Here is a 27,048-nt window from a genome sequence, read left to right as displayed (position 1 = left end):
CACCTCTCGACAGTCTGAAGGAATATCTAGACTGCCAAACTCAGAATTCAGGAGCCAGGCGGATCATCGAAGAGAAGTCGGGCTGGGATGGCGAACCTGCCAGAGTCATCATTAGCAAGTCTGGTGTTGGTCTCAATCGAATGTGAGGCGGCTCCGAGAGGAGTAGCAGCTCTTTGAACTATGACTGGTGCCGCCATCTGGGAGCGATCAATAGTAGTCAGCAAGGTTCTCTCTTCATTTTTTGTAGTCTCAGGATGAGTGAAAGCGGGGGGAAAGAGTAGGCATAAATTCCTGACCATTTGATCAAAAACACATTCCCCTTTGACCCTTTCTGCGGTTGTCAGCTTGCGGAGTGTTGGCATTTTTTGTTCTCTCTTGTCGCAAACCGATCTAGACTGGGTTTGCCCCAACGAAGAAAGAGGCGGTCGAGAGTTCCCTGGTTGAGCTCCCATTTGTAAAAAGGTCACCAGAGTTCTTCTTAGCGCATCTGCCAAAGGGTTGGATATTCCTGGGAGGTGTTCCACACTGATTGTTATATGATGGTGTAGAACCCAATGCCACAGTTCCTGTGCCTGAAGAGACAGCGCCTCTGATCTTGTACCCCCCTGCTTGTTGAGGTAATGCATGACTGTGGTGTCTGTTCTTATCAACAGAGGAACCGCTGATCTTGGCGAGGAAGGCCTTGAGCGCCAGGAAAACTGCCTTTTATTCCAATATGTTGATGTGGAGTGCTGATTCCTGTATGGAATATTTCCCTCTCACTGACAGGTCCTATAAGTGTGCGCCCCATCCCTCTAGAGACGCATCTGTTGTTAGAATGTGCACTGGTCTGTCCTTCAGAGATGAGGGGTGTTTTTCCACCAATTCAGGGCTTGTCTCACTGGTAAGGTTATTTGAACAATATATCGACGAAAGATCAGTTTATTTGTTTCCACTGAATGTCCAATTGTTGTTGAAGTGTTCTCATGTGAAGGCGACAGTTTGCTATCATCGGAATGCAAGAAGAGAGCATCCCTAGAAAAGATTTGTAAGTCCGGACAGAAGTGGACCTTCTTCTGCTGAGACAGCTTGCTAGATTTTGAAGTTTTTTCAGGCTGTCCTGAGAAGCAAAAGCTCTTGCTCGCTCCTTTTCCAAAACAGCCCCTAGAAAGGTGATTGTGTTTGACGGATCTAGGTAAGACTTCGGGTAGTTGACTGTTAGTCCCAACGCCTTTAAGAGGGACAAGCATTCTTCTGTGCCTCTGGCCGCCTTGGACGCTGTTCGTGCCTTTATTTATTAGCCAGTCATCCAAGTACGGGAACACCTGGATTCCCAACTGCCTGGGGTAGGCTGCAACTGGTGCCAGAACCTTGGTGAAAACCTGTGGGGCCGATATGAGGCCAAATGGTAACACTCTGAACTGGTAATGGGTGCCTGCAACCTTGAACCTTAAGAATTTCCTGTGACTAGGATGAATAGGGATGTGGAAGTATGCATCCTGGGGATCCAATGACTCCATGAAATCTCCTTGGTTGAGTAATCGTAGCAGATCTTGAAGGGTGATCAAACAAAACAATTGTTTTTTCAAGAATTTGTTCAGAGGCTTAAGGACTAAAATAGGTCGCCTGTTTTTTTCTGTATGAGGAAGAAGCGAGAGTAGAAGCCTCTGAGCCTTCGGTACGCTCTCTATTGCTCCCTTGTCTACCAAGATGGCAATCTGTACTAGGAGTTTTTAGATGGGTGGGGGGTCCGCCTGGTGGCACTTCTGGAGGAGATTGATGAAACTCTAGTGTGTGTCCTTTGCTGACAATATCGAGGGCCCATCTGTCTGATGTGATCTGGGACCATTGGTGGAAGAAGTTGGAAATTCTGCCCCCTATCAGAGTGCTGGGATAGGGTTTGGGTGCAGGCAACTGATGGAGGCCAGTGCTTTCTCACCGAATACTTGCCCTTATAAGAGGATTTCCCCTTGTGGTTTGTCGGAAGGGTGAAGATGATGGTTGCCGATGATGGTTGCCAATAAGCGTGCAGCTGTTGTTGACCAATGGTGGTGAGAAATTGACTTTGGTAGGGCGGACACTGCCGATACTGATGTAATCCACCCCTGTAAGAGTAAAGACCTCTGCCTCTTGCTCCTCGAAAGGACTGCCTTTTAAATTGTAGCATACCCAGGGATCTAGCTGTTTCTGTGTCTGCCTTTATAGATTGCAGGGCGTCATCGATGTGCTTGCCAAATAATAGTTTTCTGTCCTAAAGCATATCTAGGATCCTCAGTTGCACTTCTGGGTGAAAAGATGTAGCTTTCAGCCACCCCTGACGTCTCAATACAGCAGCCCCGGCTAACTGGCGGAAACCTGTAGATGAGACATTGATAGCAGTCTATAATCTCTGCAGAGATCTTCTCACCTTCTTGTAGTATTTTACGCGCTTCAGCTCTATTATCTTCAGGCAGGAGGTCGATGAACTAGGATATATCCGACCACATCTGAAAGGGAGTTTGCTGCTCTGACCGTGGTGGCTGCCACAGTTGAAAACTTCTTTCCAATGGAATCTAACCGCCTCCCTTCTCAATCCAGGGGTGCAGCAAGTGGGAAACACTGATTCCTGGACCTACGCTGGGCTGTCTGAGATATCACCGAGTCAGGTTTAGGGTGACCAATTAAGCAGGCTGGTGAGTTGTCTGGTGCTTTGTATTTCTTGTGCAGCCTTGGCAGCACCGTTGGGACTGAAGATGGGTCCGCATGACTTTATAGCCCTCCTCCCAAATTAAGTCAACAATCAGTATTGCTCGAACCGATTTCCTAGTGTCCTCCTTAAAATCAGAGGAAACAATCTGACTGCTTAGACGTTATGGGCAATTGGAACCTCTTTGCTGCTCTTTCCGTCACACTATGGAAACCACCAATGTCTAGTGGTGGAGAATCAACCAGTGGTGGTGTAGAAAGGGATGGCGTCAGTTTGATACTAGTACCATTCATGGAGAAGCGATTCAGTGTTCTGTATCTCGCCCTCTTCTTGTTCGTCATCCGAGGGCTGATCGTGATCCTGACCATGGGACTGGAATAGGTCCTACAGACACTGATGGCTGATTGGGAGGGCTCAACAGTATTGGCGGAGGTTGCACAGGAGTGGTCGAACCAATTGGAGGAAACCTAGAATAATAATTGTGCATCATATGTTGAAGGTTGGCAATCAATGATACTGGCCTTTGGATCATTTGCTTTTGTTGCAACTTTTGAGCTCCTGGTTGCCTCTGCTCCTGCAATGAGTGTCATATATAGCGGTTCACTCTCTGCCTCATCATCTTCGTCTGCATTTTATTCGCAGGTCTGAAGGGCTACGTGCGACTGGAAACAGACCATCAGAGTATATATCTCTCTCTCCTAGTCATCAAAAAGATGTTGTGGAGGTGCCAGCGATACCTTACTAGGTGACATATGAGAGGGTAAAAGTCAGTTGACGGGACTTTCCTTTTATTGCCAGAATTATCAAAGGCAAGAAAGAAGATTCTCCAGACTCTATAGGTGTGGACTCAAATGTGACCCGAAGGTGCGGCAGTCGATGGCGTGGTCGTCGATGGTTCTCGCCGACGGTGAGAACATAGACAACGCCAAAGCAGATTTTCGTGTCGTCAACACTGCCGTCAGTGGAACCGTTGTCTACGAAGTTCTTTGCAGCTTACGCGTAGACGCTGATCTCGACGGTGTGCGTGTCGACAATAGAGATCTTACTTTCTTCTCCATCTAAGGTCTCTTTGAAATCTTTATAGCTTGGGTAGCAGAAGCGCCATACTTCAGACTCACTGACAGTTGTTGAAGACAACGGTGATGAAATTATGATCATGGACGACAATGGGGCTGTAAATGTCGCCGTTGACTATGCAAAACCTGCCGTCGACGCGCTCGACTGTGCCGTCGAGATCTTAGATGCAGATGGTGGCAGGGCGCCTGATAATTTCTTAATCTTCGTGGAGGTGGTAGCTGGAGTAGACTGCTCAAAGCGAACCTTACCACCATGTTCCCTTGAAGTTGAGGGATATTTATCAGCTCTTTCCTTCAAAGAATGAAGTATCTTGGATGACTTACTGGTTTTGGGAGAAACACTCTCCACAGATCTCTAATTCTTCTTTGAGGCCACTGAGGTATCACTGTCTTCCTCATCAGAGAGAGACTCTCTGGACTTATGTTTCTGGAGCCAAAGAAGGAGTCTGGCTTCTCTATCTCAGAGTCTGGCTGGGAAATGTTTTACAGATCTTGCAGTCTCTCACCTTATGCTCTGGGTGAAGACAGTAGATGCAGTCGTTGTGGGGGTCCTCACAATGAAGCCTTAGCTTACCGCAGGTGCTGCAAGGTCTAAATAAACCTTTCTTAGCTGTAGACATGCTGACAAAGTACAGCTGATAAGTTAGAAATGAAATATCTGGAAAATATCTCCTGAAGAGAAGGTAAACTGAACAGAGCTCAGGGAGACCCTTACACACGACCTGCTGTAGAAAATCTGAGATTGAGCCTCTGTGCTGAGGGTTCTAAAGAGGGGGGTCTTGCCTGATTGGCTGGACTTTGGGTCTTTTCTAATGAAGCTAATAAGCTATAAAAGTGAATGTGTTTTTACCACTGACTACAATGGGAAGAAAAAAAAAAAATGGTACTGCTTTCTATGTACCGTGGGACTCTCACTTAGACGACGGGGAATGATTCAAGCATGTGAATCTATGAAAGATACCCCAATACTGGAGAATAGCCCTTTCGTTGGTGTTTGACATGTCAAAGGTCATATTTACAGCCAGTAAATAAGTATGAAACATATATAAGGTACCTTGGGACTCCCATCTCGACGATGGGGAATGATTCGAGCATGTGAATCAATGAAAGATCCAATACTGGAGTAACTATCTTTTTGGTAGATTCGATCTTCCAGCAAATTTCTCACCTTTTGAATATCCCAAGTGCCACATTGGACCCAGAAATATTGCCACAGCTCTTCCACCCAGGCAGGGGGGCCCAGGTGCGATACTGGTGCCGGAACACCACTGCAAAGTCACTGGAGCCATAAAGCAGCCTCCCTAGCACCCTGATGTCAGTTACCAATCTATTATTTTCTATGCCAATGAGGTCAAAGGATGAAAACCTCAATTCTGTGAAAGTGCATTGATCTAAACGGTTATGAACCTTAGTAGCCAGGCATTTTTATGATCGTCCTTCAAGACTGGGAGCTGGGTGCGATCGCTGAAGAGGCTCTGTTTCTGTAGATGGAGTACCCTCCAGAAACAGTGAAAGTTCTGGAGAACAGAACAAATGTCTGAATCGAAGCAGCAGCTCTTAGCAAAACTATGAAGGGATGCCCATGATGCTGCTCTACAGATTTCAGCCACTGGAACTCCCATTGGTAACAAAGAGTTAGATGACTTGGTCCTAGTGGAACAAACCTTGATGTCCTTAGATAGCTATTTATCTGTGGTGTGCAACACTTTTTAATTCATAAGATAATCCATCTCAATGTTCTCTTTTGAACAGCTTTTCCATTCCTGTAGCTGAGTGCCCTACAAACCACTGTTCATCAGCAATAGAATCTTTGGTGCAGTTGTCCTTTTGTGGATCCCACATGTATAATCTCTGCTCCTCCTTGGTGGTGGTGGTGGGGGGGTATAGAGGGTAAACATGAGGTGGCAGGGGGCATAGAGGGTAGAAAGAGAGCTAGCCTAGTGATCCAGACGGAAAGGGGTCACTACCTTGGGTAGCAAAGCAGGTCTGATTCTAAGGACAAACTTGGCTGAAAAAAGCAACAAAAAGGAGGGAGTGCAGTCAGCACTTGCAAATCACTGACTGGCCTCACAGAGGTAATGGTAAGTACAATAACTGTTTTAAACTTTAAAAGCCTCAATTGGCAACTATGAAGTGGCTCAAACAGAGACTTCCACAAAAATGTCAAAACCAGATTGTGTTTCCCACTGCAGCAGCATGACAGGCAGAGAGAAAAAAATGGTCAAACCCTTCTAAAATCTGAAAACAAAGGATGACAAACAAGGATGTCCCACCATAGGTAAATTGGTAGACCAGTGTGCAGTTTCCTAGACTTGGAATTTTATTACTGGCTAGAGTGCAACTAAGAAAGGATGGGAGGGTCAATGAGGAAGTTGTGACTATACAGTCTTTCTGCAAGATTATTACCGAAGTAAGTAATTTTATCTTCCGATACACTTCTTGCAGCCGATTGCTCATCTTTTGAATAGATACCAAAGCAGTATTAAAGGGAGGAGGGCTGTAGATGGACTCAAACCAGAAAGTCCTCCAGGGCCAAGTGGACAAAATACCCTTCTCAGCAGACTTCGCTTTCCAGATGGACAGAGCAGCATGTTGACCTTGGTAGCAGGAGTACCACAGCCTCTCCTGTGAAACTGCTGGGGTCCCTGTTGGGGTGGGATAGGCTTGCAGTAGGGATTGTCTCTCCCAGAGCAATGAAAGGAACGTTGTAAGTGTGGTTGGCGTGTTGGGGTGGAAAGACCCAGAAATCGAGCTTTAAATTGTTCAAGACCAGAGTCAACCTTGTCCTGAAAAAGCGAGTCCCATCAAATAGAATGTCCAATAGGGTGGACTGGAAGTCGTCTGAGAAACCAGTTGATCATAGAACAGGGCAAAGTTGTTCCAGAACACAGGGGAGGACTTGTGCCATTGAGTCCTAGAGGACGTGGGTAAAACAGCCCTGTAAATAGGAGGCACTGATGGACCACAGGGACAAACTAGCAGAGGAGAACAAGCGTATTTTGAAAGTCTCCACTCAGACTTCCTGTCTGTCAGGAGGAGTGGTAGGGAAATTGTTAGGACTGGTCGGCACCGCACCGACCCCCGCAGACCACGCCCGCAACCTCGGCTTCATCTTGGACCCTCTTCTCACCATGACCAAGCAAGTCAACGCCGTGTCCTCCGCCTGCTTCCTCACTCTCCGCATGCTCCGCAAGATCTTCCGCTGGATCCCCGCCGACACCAGAAAAACCGTGACCCACGCCCTTGTCACGAGTCGCCTGGACTACGGCAACACCCTCTACGCCGGGACCACCGCCAAACTCCAAAACCGCCTGCAACGCATCCAAAACGCCTCGGCCCGCCTCATCCTCGACGTACCCCGCAACAGCCACATCTCCGCACACCTGAGACACCTGCATTGGCTCCCAGTCAGCAAAAGGATCACCTTCCGTCTTCTCACCCACGCACACAAAGCCCTCCACAACAAGGGACCGGAATACCTCAACAGACGCCTCAGCTTCTACGTCCCCACCCGCCCCCTCCGCTCCGCTGGCCTCGCACTTGCTGCCGTCCCTCGCACCCGCCGCTCCACGGCGGGTGGGAGATCTTTCTCCTTCCTGGCGGCCAAGACCTGGAACTCCCTCCCCACCAGCCTCAGGACCACCCAGGACCACTCCGCTTTCCGGAGACTCCTAAAGACTTGGCTGTTCGAGCAGCGATAACCCCCCCTTTCCCCCCTAGCGCCTTGAGACCCGCACGGGTGAGTAGCGCGCTTTACAAATGCTAATGATTTGATTTAATGATTTGATTTGACTGGTCAGGCTACTGGAAGCTTACACCACAAGAATGCCTAGAGAGGGGGGTGAGAAAAGCCAGGTCGCCCGGGGCAAGGTGGTGGCACCCGGCAATCAACCAGTTAACTGAAGGGCCGGTACATGGTTTAGCCCAGGCCCTAGAAGGGTAGAAGGCACAGAAGCAGTTGCAGGACTCTGGTCAGTATGCTTGTTTAGACTTCCATAGCTGAGAGCTGAAGTTATTTGACTTTGGCTTCCCTACACATGACCATGGTGTAGAAGTCAGATTATTCCATGGTTGGGCTAGGAGGACAGAAAAGTGGGGACTCCAGGGAAGTGTCTAGTCCAGTAACATCTTGCAAGTTCTCATACATATGGTCAACAGCATGGGGATGAGCAAACTCACCACCACTATTAGAATTGTCTGTCTGTGCCAAAATTGGAGTTTAAGGAGTGTCTCCTATCTCGTGGTAAGGCAAGAGCAGAAACATCAGTTGAATTCAGTTGAGGTGTCTGTCAAATTCAGATAGTCCTCCAAAAGGACAACCGTAGTCATCTCATTGTACAACAAAGTCTGTTGACGTGCCTGGGCTGGGTATGGGCTGCATTGGAACTGGAGCACAAAGCAGAATCAGCAGAGAGGATTCAGTAAATGCAGAGGGTGAACCTGCTGGTGGTAATCAAGGTGATGTGCCTTTTGACTCCATAGAGTCAAAAGGCACATCAGAGGGAGTCAGTAAAGAACCAACAAGCCGGAGAATGGCTGAGCGAAACTCTTCGATTTGAACCAGCATAGCTGAAGGCCCCAGAAACTCTGGTTGTTGTACCGGAACCAGCTGCGGAATTGGCACTGAAGTTGGCAGACTAAGAGTGGAAACAGAACTGTTGGCACTGCCCACGCATTTTGTCAGTGGAGTGGAAATGGTAGGAAGGAGCCAAACTCTGCTTTGACTTTCTATGTTTCTGATGCTTATTAAAGGATTTGGAGCTTGACGAAGACAGCCTCAAGAATGGGTCTGTCGACTTGGGGAGAGGGACCTAGCTTTCAACTTCGAGCAGGACTTGGAGTGATCCAGTGCTGCCACTGCTTTGATTGGCAAGGTCAAATTTTGCCTCTAGTTCCCTGATGGGCCTTTGTGTTTCACATGCAGTCCCCGCATGTCTTGAAGCCATGGTCCGATCTCAGACACCCTAGGCATTCCTGGTGGGATCTGTCACAGACATCTGTTTACAACAGTTCTTACAGGGCTTAACAGGCAACATCCTTTGCGGACTGCAGAAAATTTGGAAAAATATCTGACAAAAGCAGTCTCTGAAACACAAGAGAATCTCTGGATGCATATTTATAGGCATGGAAATAAATAAATAACACTGTGTGAAGTGGCGCCTTTATAGGCCCTGCATGTAGTTTCCAGAACTGGGACAGTGAGGAGCCACATACTGCCACCGTCCAGCGTGCTTAGGTATTATGAAAAAGTTTATGGATCCAGTCTGACGCCCAGGGAATATTCAAAACGTGAGGAATCTGCAGCTAGAAGTTTATCAGAATGCCCTTATGACAGGAGGGGCTGCAACATCTCTAGGTGGAAGATGGACACATTGATGGAAAAACCTAGGTTGAATAGAATGGATGCCGCCGTCTCCAAGTGACAACACTCTTTAGATCCACCTTTCAGCAACTAGTCATCCAGTTATGGGAACACAGAACTCTCCAGCCTTCAGAGGTGGGCTGTTCCTACCACCATCACCAATTTAAGGTTCTGATATTAGATTAAATGAGAGGACAGTGTGGATGAAACCAAGAATCTCAAGTAACTTACGTGCATCTGTGGGAGGATTGGTTTGCAGAAATGCGCATCCTGTAAGTTTAAGGACACCATCTCCAATTTCCCCTTAGAGAAAAAGAGACTAAAGTTCCTCAGCTCTAACATGCTGCCTGACTATAACAGGGAATTGATCTCTGGGGAAGGCACGGACCCTTTTTACAATTTGAAGGCCTCGGTGCTGTGAAGTTATGGCATACGAGGTCTGTAGAAAGGAGAACACCTGACCTCCCTAGGTTCTCACATGCAGCATAAATGGTGAACAAGAGCAGCTTCCCAGGTGGGGGCTCAGGGGGGAAGGAAGGAGAATAAAGAGGATGCTGCCTGCTGGTTCAAGGGCCTCTGCTTTTTTCACAACCCCTATACTGCCAAAGTAGTGGGTTCTGTGGTTGCTACTATGGCTATTGTGACTGGCAATGGGGAACACAGAATCAACGTGCAAACCTCAGAAATTGCCAGTGATCAGGCTCCCTGGAGTCATCAAAAGGTAATTCCATGAGGGTGGACTGAACGTCAGAAAGAGAACCCTGATGTCGTAAGCCACTAAAATACCAATAAATGGCCACTTAAAGGCCCACTGGTCCTGGCTACAGAATCCACTGTGTTGGCACCACATGCCAGACTATTATTTGTTAGAATGCCACCTGACCAGCAGAGAGAGCTATACTTGTGCACTGTTTGTAATGTCCCAGGTATGTAACTCCTCTGGAAACATGTGGCGTTAGACTTCAAAGTAAAGCTGCCTGCAGAAAAAGCTTCGACCTACAGCCTCCTGTTTTTTTTTTTTTTTTTTTTTTAAATCACTGTCTCCTGAGGAATTAGGGAAAACTCTAGGAGAGAGCAAGGAACAAGAAGCCCGAACCACCAGGCTCTTGGGTGACAGACCTATGGATAAGAAACCTTGAATACCTGATGCAGGTCAAAGCACCTGGCTATTGTCCAATTCACCACCAGAGGACAAGACTGCCTTATCCATGTGGCCTAAATTGGAGCCGGTAGTGAATCATTAAACGATAGAAGAGGTTAGGCTATGTATCAAAAATACTTGTTTTAGTTTCCATGGAGGGAAGTTCCAAAACTTCTGCCACCTTTCTAACCAACAGCTGGTATGGGCCCACTTCTGAAGAGGTGAGGTTGCTAATAGACACCATTTCCAATTTAACAGATGTCTATGCCACTGGCTTCCACTTGGTCCTGGTATTCTTCAGGATTAGGTGGCAGATATTGAAATGGCTCACCACTGTCATTCACTCTTGGCACAACTGGAAAGAAAGGCTAGGGGGATGAAAATCAGGGGGTGGGAGGTGTTAATCACTACAAAAGAATTCATGGTTTGTATCGCTGTAGGACCACCTATGTGCCTGCTTCCCCTAGATTGCTGCCCCTCCAGATGACTGGATCTGATACGCATCTCTTTGGGCTGTGGGCAGGGGATGTTCTGTCCCAGAAAGAGGTCTCTTCAGGCTCGGTGCGGATACAGGAGCCTCCGTACAAACAGAGCTGGTGCCAGCAGTGTAGTAGGCAACACTGGGAGTAGTGGTTATGGATCTGGTGTTAGCACAGTGGGCAACTTACAAAAGATATACTGCTGTGCACAAACTTTAAAAGAAAATGTTGAATTCTTGTAAGGAATATCAAAGATTGAGCTCTGGACCCACACCATAGGTGCACAAAAAAATGGAATGGGCGTCAAGGTTGCTTTAGGGATGTCACAATGGTGTGGTTTACGACACCACTGCAGAGCCCGCACGCCTATACTGCCATTGAAGAGCTATGTCTAAGTTTCTGGATCCAGTCTGGTGCTTGGGATAATTATCCCAGTAAAAGTATCCATCACAAGACTGAATAATCAGTAAATTTGGTACATTAGATTTCAAAGTTATGCCCGTGTTGACAGATTTTCAGTAGTTTTGAGTATTTTGAAGGTCATCTGACTTCGTAAATCTAGTTACGCTAGAGGTTTTACTTATTTGTAGGATTTTTTTTGTAAGCTATTTCCTGTTGGATCTTATATTACTCAGTCAGAGATTCCACTACCACAAACTGATCAACTTGTTCTGTTCTTGTTAATCCATCTCAGTGTGGGATCTTTACAAAGTGTGCAGTTTATATGCTTATAATATGGGTAAGTGCCAAGTCCCCTCAACGGTGCGGAGCAGTATAATCATACTGGCTGTAGCATAGTGAAACATTTGTGAGCTGGGTTTGCTGAAGTACTTTGCTTCTTTAAATGCATGTATTTTACCACATCACGTGCCGTTGAGAACGCTGTATATCGCACTCCCAGAGTTAATACAGGATGACCTGTACTTAGGTAAACAGACCAAGTGAAATGAAGTCAGCAACTTTAATAGTATTTTACTGACTAAACACATGGACGTCAAGAATACACAGACTTTAAGAGGAGTCTACATTTTCAGCCTTCTTGTGGTCACCCCTACAGGAAGAAGCAACTGAAAGTCCGATCAAAGCACTGCAAAATTAACCATTTTCCTGTAGCATAAGGAATATGTTAATTACCTTGTAAGCATTTATTCATAGTGTGAAGTGACGTAGAGTCATATGCTTTGCATACTCCTGCCATCAAGTGTTGGGCTTGGACAACTGCAACTTGTTTTTCTTCAAAGTAGTCTTGAGTCGCAAGGTATGGTGTCTCTTCCTATAGTCTGTATTGACCATGGTCATCGGCTTCTTTGTTAGACTGTTTTTTGGGTCATCGGGTGAGCTGAAGATAGGAGCAGTTAAGTGACAGTAAAGATGAACATGCAGGTAAAGTTTTGAGAAGGCAGAGTGTTTTAGTAGGTGTGTAGGGAGGAGGGTGGGTGCATATGAATCTACGGCAAAGCAGTGCTCCCCAAAAGCGTGGGCTAGCCAATGGCTGACAATGTATGTGGGTTATCCATGTAAGTGCTTTACAGTTATCTGCTAGTGGAATGTTTCCTAGAAAAGCAATATATGCTCCTGTTTTACATGCAGCATGAGCTCTAGGAGTTGCTGATAGCAAATGCTTAGCTTTGTGGTAGCAAGTTTGTAAGCATCTTACTATCCATCTTGCGATTCCTGCTTTAGTGATAGGTGAACCCTTCCGTGGGTTTGAAAAAGCAATGAAGTTGTGTTTTGCAAAAGGGGTTTGTTCTCTCGATGTAGTACATTAGTGTTCTATCAACACAGAGGGTGTGTAGAGCTTTTTTTTCAGCCACTGAGTCTGGTTTAGGAAAGAATACTGGTAGAGCAATGGTCTGGTTTACATGAAATGAAGAAACCACTTAAGGGAGAAATTTGGGGTCTGTTCTTAGTACTAATAGGTATGAAAGAAAGGTGTTTCCAGAGTCAGGGCTTGGAATTCACTTATTCATTTAAGAGATGTTATAGCCAGCAAGAATGCTACCTTCCATGTGAGGAACTGCAGATCACAGTAATGTAGTGGCTCAAAAGGTGGAGCCGTAAGCCTGGTGAGAACTATGAAAACAAGTTACTTACCTGTAACTACAGTTATCGAGTATTGGTATCTTTCATAAATTCACATGCGTCTTATTCTCTTGGACGACGGAACAGGAGTAACCAAGGCCACTATAGCCCGATGGATTTCTTCGACAATCCAGTTTTGTCACACCAAGGCAGGAAGACCGCTGACTAGGGGCCCGAGAGCCCACTCCACGGGAGCAGTCTCCACATCGGCGGCTTTGTTTCAAGGTATTGCCCTTGATAAAAAAAAAAAGGCAGGCTGCAACATGGAAAATTACGCACTCCTTTACGCAGCACTATTGTTTGGAGTCATCACAAAGAACCGACTCTCTAGTAGGACAAGCTGTTCTACGCCATCTCTTTCATTAAGGTGAGACCTTTCCTTAGTTATAGACAAATGGTTTGAAATGCAAATAACCATGTTTTCTATTATGCTTCCATATGAATATGTAATGTGTATCTATCTGTGTGTATATATCTGCATTTACAGCATGAATTTCAGTATATGTGTACATGTACTTAAACGTATCTATGTTCCTTCGAAGCGCACGATGAGAAATGTATGAGTTAACTATTTATATTGGAGATAGAGGGTCTTCATGCTCGCACTCTCCATCCACGTTGGATACAATGTTTATCAACCATACTGCTGTCTATTCAGATTCAAGCATGTGAATTTATGAAAGATCCACTCGTGCTGGAAAATCTGAGGAAGGGAGCTTCTCTGGAGAAGATTCTAGAGGGTGCTGGTGCCTGATTGGACAGCAGGCAGGTTTGGGTCCTTTCACAAAAGGACATGGATAGGCTATGTGAGCAATTGCTGTCTCCATTATAGCCTATGGCAAAAAATATATATTTGTTAATTATTGCTATTTTATGTACTGTGGGACTCCCACTTCGACGACGGGGATGATTCAAGCATGTGAATTTATGAAAGATCCAATACTGGATACATTAAGGTTCCAGACTGGTACTGGCAGGATGAAGGGCGGAACACCACTTTTTAATCCTGCCATAAAGGCTTTAAATACTGGAATGTTAAACTAAGACGTGCTGTCTTTTTGCATGTACGCAGGGAGTGATTATAAGTGCAGTCTAAAGAGGTATACGCAAGGTCTGCTTGCTGTAAATGGAGTAGGTAACACACAAGATCTTGTACTTGGGGAGAAAGTGGCTGATTTATTTTGCCATGCAGTAGTGTACAAACCTCTTCCATTTGGCTGAGTAACAATGCTTGTGTAGTAGACCTGCAAGTTTGTTTTGGAATGGTCATGCATTCTTGTGTAAGATTGAGGATTCAAATTCTAAGAGTTCAGGAGCCAGATCATTAGATTCAGCTGTTTGGGGTTAGGGTAAGTGACCCTTCCCTCCTCTCGAGTCAGAAGCCGTGGCCAGCTTCTCATGTGGCACAACCGGCAGTTGAAGTAGGGTTGGAAACCATGCTGGTCGAGCCATGTTGGGACTATCTGGATTAGAGTGAGGGATGTGTGAGCTTTTAAATACGCAAGGAGTAAGTGGGAGAGGAGAAGTGTAAGCAAACATCCCTGACCAGTTGATCCATATGGCATTGCGCCTTTGGCCTGCGAGTGAGGTAAACTGGAGGTGAAGCTTTGGCATTTCGTGTTCTCCAGGGCAGTCCAGGCGCCAACTCAGGGTCCCAACAGGGCAGAGTCCACAGGAGACGGCCGAGCAAGGCCTTCCCCCTTACTCCACCCAGTCACGTTCCACGCCGCTCACGTCAGGCCTCCCTCGCCACCAACAGGGCCCCCCAAACCCCCCAGGGGTCAGGGCACTTCCCCTAGCCGATGGGGAGCACCTAAAATCCCAGGCACCCGAGGATTCTTGTAGAATCAGGCCGGGATGGCGGGAGCTCACTGGAAGCACGTCCTGCCAGCCATCTTGCTTGGCCACGCCCCCAGTTTTACTAATTTGAGAAGTGGGGCTGTAGCCAGATCATTGTTACTGATCATTGTTATCATCTTACTAAGTGTTCTTACTAACAATAGTGAGTTCCATCCTATGGTATGAACTACACTGTATCACCACCATTCCTATCCACCCACTCATGCAGAAAGTATACAGCTATAAAGCCACACACTCCTATTTATTTCACATTAAGCATAACAATGAACATCACAAGATTTATTATAAAACAAAGGGCAAAAAAAGACATTCTCCAGAAGATAAGTTAAAAGGTATGCATGTGTGCTAGTCAGACGCTACAAGCTTCACCATCTTGATCGGAGCAGTTTCCATAATATTGTTCACTGAAGAATGCTGACAACTTAATGCTTCAAAATAAAGCACATAAGTTAGTATTGGATGCAATCGTAGTTTAAAACATGAGTACCTGTTTCAATCGGTCGTAGTCTAATCCTTCCGACTGTACGCCATTGGCACTAGGTGGCCCAGCTGTTGCGGATTTTGGTCTAATGATGAAAGTAGAGTATAGATATTAGAAGCTTAAGAAAATCTACATGTTGTAAAGGCTTAATATGAATTAGGCAAGTGAGATTAACTAAGATTAACACATACCTCATCAGGATACAAAACTTCTTGATGAATGAAAACTTCACAAAACCACTCATACACTCTATTAAATGATATAGTCTGCACCTAATATTAATTTGAGTCCCTAATAAATATATATATAATTATACAATCATTTCATATCTACAAAACACCAGTACTGTTAATTGATGCGTATTAAGCAGTGCACATGCTAATATGCTTGCCGTGAATGATGTATCCAACTTTAGAAGGCCAGTTTGTCTTCTGTGTCAATATATTATTCTCCACTGGGAGCGCACTTGGAAAATGTTAATGAAATGGGCGGAGGAGTATCTTAATTTGAAGGAAGCATTGACAAAGGCACACACCAAAACACGTTTGCTTGCTATGTGAATAAATCTTGGAAATGACCCCACAGGTGCCTATCATGCTTTTTCTAATATTGAAACGCAAATCCACCCTCACGGAGGCGGCATCAGTCTTCAAGGTTTTCGGGTGCATTGGGGGAAACGGGAAATTAAATATATACATAGGGATGAATGAACAACGATCCTTTAACGTGCATAAATCATCTGCACAAAATTCAGTAGACTTGATGGACAACGTTTTTGTGGTATCCAGTGGACCTTGGAGAAGTTATGCCCTTTATCATTGGACAGCCTAGCACCATGCAACGCCAATGAACAGTGAGTAAGCAATCTACAAACTTTTGGGATCTTAATCAAAAAATAAAATTACTTTTCCCAACATCATTTCTGCCCGTCAATCAAAATGCTCACCCCCTGTGAGGTTCAAAAAGGGCCAGTGCTTTCTGTGATCCTCAGCCTCTTTCTGTATCTTTTTATAGAGGTATGCAGGAACTCAAAGACCAGGGAGCAATGGCCTCAAATTGAACTTCATGTATACCAGCCATTAGTTTGGGAATGCACAATAATACTAAATTTGATTCCCTCAGACTGAAGAACAAGCTACTGACCTTCAGCAACTATCTTTCTGGTGTGTACTCTAACTACATATTTCTCACATTGTGAATATTCCCCACATGTCCGACTGGATCCAGAAACTTTAAAAGCAGGACTCCTACACACCATTAGGTGGTGGTGTGTGGCTCAGCACAGATGACATGCTGCTCCAGAAGTGATCAGGGCCTTACACTCCACCATTGCACGCTGACATCAGTTGGCTTCTAGGGTGTTTGCACCCTCAGACGCGGAGCCCAATGGTAAATTGGCCTGATTAGTGTGCAGATCTCTAAATTGGGAACTTTTTATATGGAAAAAGTCCAATTCACAGAATGGGGGAAGTGGAAGAGTTGGTGAGGAATCTGCAGTCAGATGGAGGATCCACCAGAAGAATAAGTTACTTATCTCCTGTAATAATCTTTCTGGTGAGAACTCCAACAGCAGGCTCCGCACTGACCTTCCCACCTCCACATTCTGTGAACTAAACTCCGAGCGAGCACTAGATACGTGTTGCAGATAAGGAAAAAGGGGAACTGATGCTGCTACATTCAGGTGGGTGCTATGGGGCTTCAGCAATGTTATCTGATGCCAATTCTGCTGTTGATATAAATCCAGTGTCCCCTTCTGGCAACGCGAGAGCTTTGCAGTTTTCCACTCCAGTCTGACATCTAGGATTATTCCACAGGTGAGGAATATACAGGTAGAAGTATCCATTAGAATGAAAATGTGACTTACCCAGTGTACATCTGTTCGTGGCGTCAGTCGCAGTAGATTCGCATGTTTTGCAATAGCTCGCCATCTGGTGTTGGGCCGGAGTGTTACAAGTTGTTTTTCTTCGAAGAAGTCTTTCGAGTCACGGGACCGAGTGACTCCTCCTTTTGTCTCCATTGCGCATGGGCGTCGACTCCATCTTCGATTGTTTTTCCCCGCAGAGGGTGAGGTAGGAGTTGAATTGTAGTAATAGTGCCCATGCAATGGAGTGACTAAGTATGCACCTATTTAAGGTTGAGATGATACATATATAAATAATTGAAGGTAACTTCCAAACTGCTACAGGCTCCCGGGGAGGCGGGTGGGCACATGCGAATCTACTGCGACTGACGCCACGAACAGATGTACACTGGGTAAGTGACATTTTCAGTTCGATGGCATCTGTCGCTGTAGATACGCATGTTTTGCATAGACTAGTAAGCAGTTATCTCCCCAAAAGCGGTGGATCAGCCTGTAGGAGTGGAAGTAGTCTGAAATAATGTTCTTAGTACGGCTTGACCTACTGTGGCTTGTTGTGCGGATAACACATCTACACAGTAGTGCTTGGTGAATGTGTGAGGCGTAGACCATGTGGCTGCCTTACATATTTCTTGCATTGGGATGTTTCCTAGAAAGGCCATGGTAGCACCTTTCTTTCTGGTTGAGTGTGCCCTTGGTGTAATGGGCAGCTGTCGTTTAGCTTTAAGGTAGCAGATTTGGATGCATTTAACTATCCATCTGGCTATACCTTGTTTTGATATTGGGTTTCCTGCATGAGGTTTTTGAAATGCAATAAATAGTTGTTTAGTCTTTCTGATGTTTTTTGTTCTGTCAATGTAATACATCAATGCTCTTTTGACATCTAATGTATGTAGTGCCCTTTCAGCTACGGTATCTGGCTGTGGAAAGAACACTGGAAGTTCCACTGTTTGATTTAGATGGAACGGTGAAATAACCTTTGGCAAAAATTTAGGATTGGTCCTTAGGACGACCTTATTCTTGTGTAGTTGTATAAAAGGTTCCTGTATTGTAAACGCTTGAATCTCGCTTACTCTTCTTAGGGAAGTAATGGCGATGAGAAATGCCACCTTCCAGGTTAGGAACTGTATGTCGCAGGAGTGCATGGGTTCAAAAGGTGGACCCATAAGTCTAGTTAGGACAACATTTAGGTTCCATGAAGGAACAGGAGGTGTTCTTGGTGGTATAATTCTCCTAAGGCCCTCCATGAATGCTTTAATGACTGGTATCTTATATAGGGAAGTTGAATAGGTAGTCTGCAGGTATGCAGATATTGCTGCAAGGTGTATTTTAATGGAAGAGAAAGCCAGGTTAGATTTTTGTAAGTGAAGCAAGTAACCCACTACATGTTCTGGAGTTGTGTGTAATGGTTGTATTTGATTAATATGGCAGTAGCAAACAAACCTCTTTCATTTACTTGCATAGCAGTGCCTGGTGGATGGCCTTCTGGCTTGTTTTATGACTTCCATACATTCTTGGGTAAGTTGTAAGTGCCCGAATTCTAGGATTTCAGGAGCCAGATTGCTAGATTCAGCGATGCTGGATCTGGGTGTCTGATCTTTTGGTTGTGCTGTGTCAACAGATCTGGCCTGTTGGGCAATTTGATGCAGGGTACTACTGATAGGTCTAGCAGCGTTGTGTACCAGGGTTGCCTTGCCCAAGTTGGTGCTATCAATATGAGTTTGAGTTTGTTTTGACTGAGTTTGTTTACCAGGTAAGGAAGGAGAGGGAGAGGAGGAAAAGCGTAAGCAAATATCCCTGACCAGTTCATCCATAGGGCATTGCCTTGGGACTGTTTGTGTGGGTATCTGGATGCGAAGTGTTGGCATTTTGCGTTCTCCCTTGTCGCAAACAAGTCTATCTGAGGTGTTCCCCAGAGTTTGAAATAAGTGTTCAGGATTTGGGGGTGAATTTCCCATTCGTGGACCTGTTGGTGATCTCGAGAGAGATTGTCTGCGAGTTGATTTTGGATCCCTGGTATAAATTGTGCTATTAGGCGAATTTGGTTGTGAATTGCCCAACGCCAAATCTTTTGTGCTAACAGGTTTAACTGCGTGGAGTGCGTCCCCCCTTGCTTGTTTAGATAATACATTGTTGTCATGTTGTCTGTTTTGACGAGAATGTATTTGTGAATTATGAAGGTGACCCTGTGCTTGTGACCATTGTGATGCTAGGCACTGTTGTAAGGGCCTCATGTGCAGTCTTGCGTTTGGGACAATGGCTATGCAAGAAGACATCATGCCTAGGAGTTGTAGTACCATCTTTACGTGTATTGTTTGTGTTGGATACATGCGTTGTATGATGGTGTTGAAATTTCGAATTCTTTGTGGACTTGGAGTGGCTACTCCTTTTGATGTGTCTATTATGGCTCCTAGGTATTGTTGTACCTTGCGCGGCAGAATTTTGGATTTTGTGAAATTGACGGTGAACCCTAGTTTGAAGAGGGTTTGTATGATATGATTTGTCTGATTTGAGCACTGTATTAACGAATGGGCCTTGATTAGCCAGTCGTCTAGATATGGGAACACATGTATTTGCTGCCTTCTTATGTGTGCAGCGACTACCGCTAGACACTTGGTAAAGACTCTTGGTGCGGTAGTTAATCCGAAAGGCAGTACCTTGAATTGGTAATGTATTCCCTTGAATACAAACCTTAGGTATTTCCTGTGCGATGGGTGTATTGGTATATGGAAATAAGCATCCTTGAGGTCTAAAGTTGCCATGTAGTCGTGTAATTTTAGCAATGGCAATACTTCTTGTAGTGTGACCATGTGAAAGTGGTCTGATTTGATGAAAGTGTTCACTACTCTGAGGTCTAGGATTGGTCTTAGCGTTTTGTCCTTCTTTGGTATCAGAAAGTACAGTGAGTAAACTCCTGTGTTTATTTGTGGGTTTGGCACTAATTCGATTGCATTCTTTTGCAATAGTGCCTGCACTTCTATCTCCAGGAGATTGGAATGGTGTGTTGTAAAATTTTGTGCTTTTGGTGGTATGTTTGGAGGGAATTGTAGAAATTCTATGCAATAACCATGTTGGATAATTGCTAGAACCCAAGTGTCTGTAGTGATTTTCTCCCATGCTTTGTAATAATGACTTATTCTTCCCCCCACTGGTGTTGTGTGGAGGGGGTGAGTGACATGTGAGTCACTGTTTAGTAGTAGGGGTTTTGGGGCTCTGAAATCTTCCTCTATTTCTAGGGAATTGCCCTCCTCTATATTGTCCCCGAAAACCTCCTCTATACCGTCCCTGGTAACTGGACGGTGTTGCTTGTGAGGTGCTGGCTTGTGTGCTCTGACCCCGAAACCCCCCTCGAAAGGGTGTTTTACGGAATGTGCTGTAATTCCCTCTGCTCTGCGGGGAGTAGAGTGCGCCCATGGCTTTGGCAGTGTCCGTATCTTTTTTGAGTTTCTCAATCGCTGTGTCCACTTCTGGACCGAACAGTTCTTTTTCATTAAAAGGCATATTGAGAACGGCTTGTTGAATCTCTGGTTTAAATCCAGACGTTCGGAGCCATGCATGCCTTCTGATAGTTACAGATGTATTAATTGTCCGTGCAGCTGTATCTGCAGCGTCCATGGAGGAGCGGATCTGGTTGTTGGAAATGGTCTGTCCCTCCTCAACCACTTGTTTTGCCCTATTTTGTAAGTCCTTGGGCAGATGTTCAATGAGATGTTGCATCTCGTCCCAGTGGGCTCTGTCATAGCGCGCAAGTAGTGCCTGGGAGTTCGCGATGCGCCACTGGTTTGCAGCTTGTGCTGCGACTCTTACCAGCTGCATCGAACTTGCGGCTTTCTTTATCTGGGGGTGGTGCATCTCCAGATGTGTGAGAGTTGGCCCTTTTCCTAGCTGCTCCTACAACGACAGAGTCTGGTGGCAGCTGTGTAGTGATGAAAACCGGGTCTGTAGGAGGCGCCTTATACTTTTTTTCCACCCTTGGTGTGATTGCCCTACTTTTGACCGGCTCCTTAAAGATTTCTTTCGCGTGCCGGAGCATACCAGGGAGCATAGGCAGGCTTTGGTATGAGCTGTGGGTGGAGGAGAGTGTGTTGAATAAAAAATCATCCTCGACCTGTTCTGAGTGGAGGCTTACGTTGTGAAATTGTGCTGCTCTAGCCACCACTTGAGAATACGCGGTGCTGTCTTCTGGTGGAGATGGCTTCGTAGGGTATGCCTCCGGACTGTTATCTGACACTGGGGCGTCGTATAGGTCCCATGCGTCTTGATCTTGGTCACCCTGGCTTATGGTGGTGTGAGCTGGGGAGTGTGATGGAGTTTGTGCTGGTGAGACGTTAAGCACGGGCGGAGGAGAGGGTGGTGGGGTAACTCTTTTCACCACTTTTGGTTGTGGTGTCTGTTCAGTTTGGAACTCCAACCTTCTCTTTCTTCTAATGGGGGGAAGGGTGCTTATTTTTCCTGTCCCCTGCTGTATGAAGATACGCTTTTGCGTATGGTCCACATCAGTTGATTGTAGCTCTTCCTCAAACCTATGCTTTTGCATTTGGGAGGTTAGCGAGTGCTCTTCTGTATAAGAGCCTGAAGCTGGGTCGCTTGCAGTTTGTTTCGGCACCGAAACCTTGTCTGCGTGTTTTTTCGGCTCCGAGGTGACTTTTCTTTTTCGGGGCCGAAACCTCTCGGCGTCGATCTTCTTCGGTGCCGCTGTCTCGGCGTCGAGCCGTGTCCACACCGGCATCTCGGTGTCGAGGCTTATCTCCAGCACTTTCTCGGTCCCGAGAAGGCTGCGTGCCAGTGCCTCGACCGGAGTCGGACGATCTCGGCACTGTTTGGGCCTTTTTCGGTGCCGACGGTCGGTCACCGAATTTATGGGTGGAGCCATGGCCTGATGGCAGTGGCGTCCCCTGGGCCTTGTAAATTTTCCTCTGTGTGGTTTTCGACGTCTTACTCACGGTTTGTGTATCGTCGAATCCTTCGGAGTCCGATTCTTGGATCGAGAAGGTACCTTCCTCTTCCTGCTCCTCGAACTCTCGGTGGGCTGTCGGCGCGGACGCCATCTGAAGTCTTCTGGCTCGGTCTCGGAGTGTCTTTCGGGACCGGAACGCACGACAGGCCTCACAGGTGTCTTCACTGTGCTCAGGCGACAGGCACAGGTTACAGACCAAGTGTTGGTCTGTATAGGGGTATTTATTGTGGCATTTGGGGCAGAAACGGAACGGGGTCCGTTCCATCGGCGTTCTTCAGCACGCGGTCGGGCCGACCAGGCCCCGACGGGGGATCGAAAAACTACCCCGAAGGGCACCGGAGCTCTTCGATCTTCGATGCGGTGTTGAATCTAAGTACGCCGATCCCGAACGCAACAATACCGACGAAAATCTTCCGAAATTAGCTAATTTTCCGTTCCGAAACTCGGAGCGACAGGAACACGTCCGAACCCGATGGCGGAAAAAAAACAATCGAAGATGGAGTCGACGCCCATGCGCAATGGAGACAAAAGGAGGAGTCACTCGGTCCCGTGACTCGAAAGACTTCTTCGAAGAAAAACAACTTGTAACACTCCGGCCCAACACCAGATGGCGAGCTATTGCAAAACATGCGTATCTACAGCGACAGATGCCATCGAACATATCATTACCAAAAGTAACTTGTTCTTTGATAGATACTTCTAACCGGAAATTCTGTACCTTAGGACTAGATACCATAGCAGTATATCCCAAGGTGGCAGGTGTGTGAACTGACTCAGACCAAAAAGTCCTGCAGGACGAAGAACACAAAATACTGCTCCTGACAGACATGACTTATGAAGCAGTGGTGCTTGTCAATGTGTAGGCTGACAAATGCCCAGGACAGAATACATGCAACACCACATTGTTAGCAACTTTCGCCCTTATTGACAGTCCACAAGCCTTCTGGAAGCTGCTTCTTTACCAGTGCATAGTGGATCTTTATGTAAAGAACAATTCATTGAGAGGGGTTTTTCTGCACTGCCTTTCCCTTCTTTCCCCTACAAAGCCCCACAAAGAGTGGATTGTCCACTTTGTCCGTTGGTATGATCGGTATAGAAGCTTAGTGCCTTGCTAGGGTCCATACAAAGTCTCTGTTCCTCCTTAGAGGGATGAAGTGGAGCAAAAAAAGGCTGGATGGGTGATAGCCTGCCTGAAATGAAAAAGAGTGACCACTTACAGTAACAAGCATTGGCAAAGCCAATAGGTCTCCCCTATACAAGAGCTATTTGCTTTGGCAGTATGTTTTGCCATGTTGTACACCAGTGTGGCTGCTGTTCAGCATGGCTAAAATTTAGTGGCGTGGAGTGTCAGAGTGGAGTAGGGGAGAAGAGTGCTGTAGAGTGGATTTGTTGGAATGTCAGAGTGGAATCGAAGAGTGTCAGAGTTGAGTAGAGGAAAGAAGAGTTCAGTGGGGTGGAACAGAGTGGAGAGGGTTGGAGTGGATTGAGGTAGTGAGTTGGAGTAGATTGAGATAGTGTGGTCGACTGGACTAGAATTGGGTGGATTGAGAGGGGTGGATTGAAATGGGGTGGATTATACTGGACTGGGGAAGGTGGTTTGGATTGGAGTGATGGGGTGGATTGGAGTGAGGTGGATTAGAGTGGGGTGGACTGGATTAGAGTGGGGTGGACTGGCTGGAATGGGGTGGACTGAACTGGGGTGGGGTGGACTGAACTGGGGTGGGTGGACTGGAGAAAAGTATGGAGGATTGAAGCGAGTGTAGATTACAGTGGGATGGGGTGATTTAAATGTGGTGGAGTGGATTGGATTTGGGTGGGTTGGGGTACAGTGGCATGGATTGGAGTATGGTGGATTAGATTGGAGTCAGGTGGATTGGAGTGTGGTGGAGTGGATAGATTGGATTAAACTGGAGTGGGGTGGACTGTAGTGTATTGTAGTGGGGTGGATTGAAGTGGGGTAGCTTGGCTGGACTGGAGTGTGGTGGCCAGAACTGGGATGGGGTGGGTGGAGAGGGTTGGATTAAAGTGGGGTGGATTGGGTGAGGTGGGATGGATTTAAATGGGGTGGGCTCGAGGGATTGGGGTGAACTAAACTGGAGTGGGGTGGATTAGATTGGATTGGAGTTGGGTGGATTAGATAGGACTGTAGTGGGGTGGGGTGGAGTAGAGTAGAGTGGGTAGATTGGAGTAGAGTATGGTAGATTGTAGTGGGTGTGGATTGTAGTGGACTGAAATGTGGTGGGGTGGATTGAAATGTGGTGGATTGGGGTGTGGTGCAGTGGGATGGACTGCATTGGGGTGTAGTGGATTAGATTGGGTGGATTGGATTTGGGTGGACTGCATTGAGGTGGGTTAGATTGAAGAGTGGTGGCGTGAATGGATTGGACTGGAGTGGATCGAACAGAGGCAGGGTGGATTGTAGTGTGGTGGATTGGGTGGAGTGGATTTAAATGGGGTGGGATAGACTGGAGGGGGTGGATTGGATTGGGGTGAGTTGGGCTGAATTGGGGTGGACTGAGGTGAGGTGGATTTGATTGGATTGGCGGGTGGACTGGACCGAATTGCCGTGTATTGGATTGGGGTGGGGTGGAGAGGATAGGATTGGATTGGTGTTAGGTGGATTGAGTCGGTTGGAATGGATTGAGTGGGGTGGATTAGGGTGTGGTGGAGAGGATTGTATTGTGTGGATTGGATTGGTGTGGGTGGATTGGAGTGGAGTGGGGTGGGGTGGATTGATTGCTGTGGAATGGATTGGAGATGGCTGTACTTTATTGAGGTGAGGGAAATTGAGGTGGTTTGGAGTGGGGTGGATTGGACTGAATTAGGGTGGATTAATGTGGACTGGAGTGGGGAGGATTGAAGTGGATTGTATTAGGTTGGATTGAAGTGAGGTGGATTGGATAGCAGTGGACTTGACTGCAGTGGATTGGCGTGGGATGGATTTGAGTGGGGTGGATAGGACTGGTGTGAGGTGGATTGGACATCAGTGGACTTGATTAGAGTGGATTGCTTTGGAGTGGGGTGGGTTGTAGTGGGATGGGTTGGATTGAGTGGACTAGGGTGGTGGTTGGAGTGGGATGGGTTGGACTGAGTGGACTGGGGTGGGTGGGGTGGAGAGGACTGGGATGGGGTGGGTTGATGGACTGGAGAAGAGTTGATTGGGTTAGGGTGTATTGGATTGGTGTGAGGGGGACTGTATTGGTGTGGGGTGGGGTGAACTGGGATGGAGTGGGGTAGACTGGATTGGAGTGAGGTGAATTGACCATGGTGGAGCAGATTGTTTTGGATTGGAGTGGGCTGATGGTATTGGCGTGAGGTAGGGTGCTGTGGATTAAAGTGGGGCAGATTAGAGTGGGGGAGACTGAAATGGATTGGAGTGGTGCAGGTTGTTTTGGATTGAAATGGGGTGTGCTTTAGATTGGAGTGGGGCAGATTGTATTGGACGGGAGCAGATTGTTTTGGATTGGAATTGGGAAGATTGGAGTATGTCAGATTGTTGTGGATTGGAGTGGGGCAGATTGTATTAGGGTGAATTGGAGTGGAGTGGGGTGGGGACTGGGTTGGTGCGGGTGGACTGGATGAGGGGGGTGGATGTGGGTGGGGTGAATTGAGATGTAGCAGGTGGATTGTATTGGGAAAGATAAGGTGGACTGGAGTGGGGACATATTGTTTTAGACTGGTGTGGGGCAGATTGTTTTGGATTGGAATGGGGCAGACTAGAGAGGGGTAGAATGTTTTGGAATGGAGTAGGGAAGATTGCCGTAGGATAGATTGTTTTGGATTAAAGTGGGGCAGATTGGAGTGAGGTGGACTGGAATGGGGCATATTGTTTTGGAGGGGGGCAGATTCTTTTGGATGGGGGGGGGGGGGGGGGGGCAGATTCTTTCGGATTGGAGGGGGGTGGCAGATTCTTTCGGATTGGAGGGGGGGGCGGATTCTTTCGGATTGGAGGGGGGGCAGATTCTTTCGGATTGGAGGGGGGGCAGATTCTTTCAGATTGGAGGGGGGGCAGATTCTTTCAGATTGGAGGGGGGCAGATTCTTTCAGATTGGAGGGGGGGCAGATTCTTTCAGATTGGAGGGGGGGCAGAGTCTTTCGGATTGGAGGGGGGGCAGAGTCTTTCGGATTGGAGGGGGGGCAGAGTCTTTCGGATTGGAGGGGGGCAGAGTCTTTCGGATTGGAGGGGGGCAGAGTCTTTCGGATTGGAGGGGGGCAGAGTCTTTCGGATTGGAGGGGGGCAGAGTCTTTCGGATTGGAGGGGGGCAGAGTCTTTCGGATTGGAGGGGGGCAGAGTCTTTCGGATTGGAGGGGGGCAGAGTCTTTCGGATTGGAGGGGGGCAGAGTCTTTCGGATTGGAGGGGGGCAGAGTCTTTCGGATTGGAGGGGGGCAGAGTCTTTCGGATTGGAGGGGGGCAGAGTCTTTCGGATTGGAGGGGGGCAGAGTCTTTCGGATTGGAGGGGGGCAGAGTCTTTCGGATTGGAGGGGGGCAGAGTCTTTCGGATTGGAGGGGGGCAGAGTCTTTCGGATTGGAGGGGGGCAGAGTCTTTCGGATTGGAGGGGGGCAGAGTCTTTCGGATTGGAGGGGGGCAGAGTCTTTCGGATTGGAGGGGGGCAGAGTCTTTCGGATTGGAGGGGGGCAGAGTCTTTCGGATTGGAGGGGGGCAGAGTCTTTCGGATTGGAGGGGGGCAGAGTCTTTCGGATTGGAGGGGGGCAGAGTCTTTCGGATTGGAGGGGGGCAGAGTCTTTCGGATTGGAGGGGGGCAGAGTCTTTCGGATTGGAGGGGGGCAGAGTCTTTCGGATTGGAGGGGGGCAGAGTCTTTCGGATTGGAGGGGGGCAGAGTCTTTCGGATTGGAGGGGGGCAGAGTCTTTCGGATTGGAGGGGGGCAGAGTCTTTCGGATTGGAGGGGGGCAGAGTCTTTCGGATTGGAGGGGGGCAGAGTCTTTCGGATTGGAGGGGGGCAGAGTCTTTCGGATTGGAGGGGGGCAGAGTCTTTCGGACTGGAGGAGGGCAGAGTCTTGCGGACTGGAGGAGGGCAGAGTCTTGCGGACTGGAGGAGGGCAGAGTCTTGCGGACTGGAGGAGG

At 47.1% G+C, this 27,048-nt stretch overlaps 1 protein-coding gene across 6 annotated transcripts in view; it reads right to left on the bottom strand.

Moving 5' to 3' along the window:
* ENAH (ENAH actin regulator) overlaps positions 1-27,048 on the bottom strand; it is a 490,360-nt gene that overhangs the window by 31,789 nt on the left and 431,523 nt on the right. For all 6 annotated transcript variants that reach the window (XM_069236196.1, XM_069236193.1, XM_069236192.1 and 3 more), the window contains one exon: positions 15,153-15,231. In XM_069236196.1, coding sequence (XP_069092297.1) covers positions 15,153-15,231 — 79 coding nt within the window. The remainder of the gene's footprint in view (positions 1-15,152; positions 15,232-27,048) is intronic.

This window comes from Pleurodeles waltl, chromosome 5 (assembly GCF_031143425.1).
Source record: "Pleurodeles waltl isolate 20211129_DDA chromosome 5, aPleWal1.hap1.20221129, whole genome shotgun sequence".
NCBI lineage: Eukaryota > Metazoa > Chordata > Amphibia > Caudata > Salamandridae > Pleurodeles > Pleurodeles waltl.
Note: the sequence above shows the minus strand (reverse complement) of the source record. Positions and strands in the feature narration are given on the sequence as shown.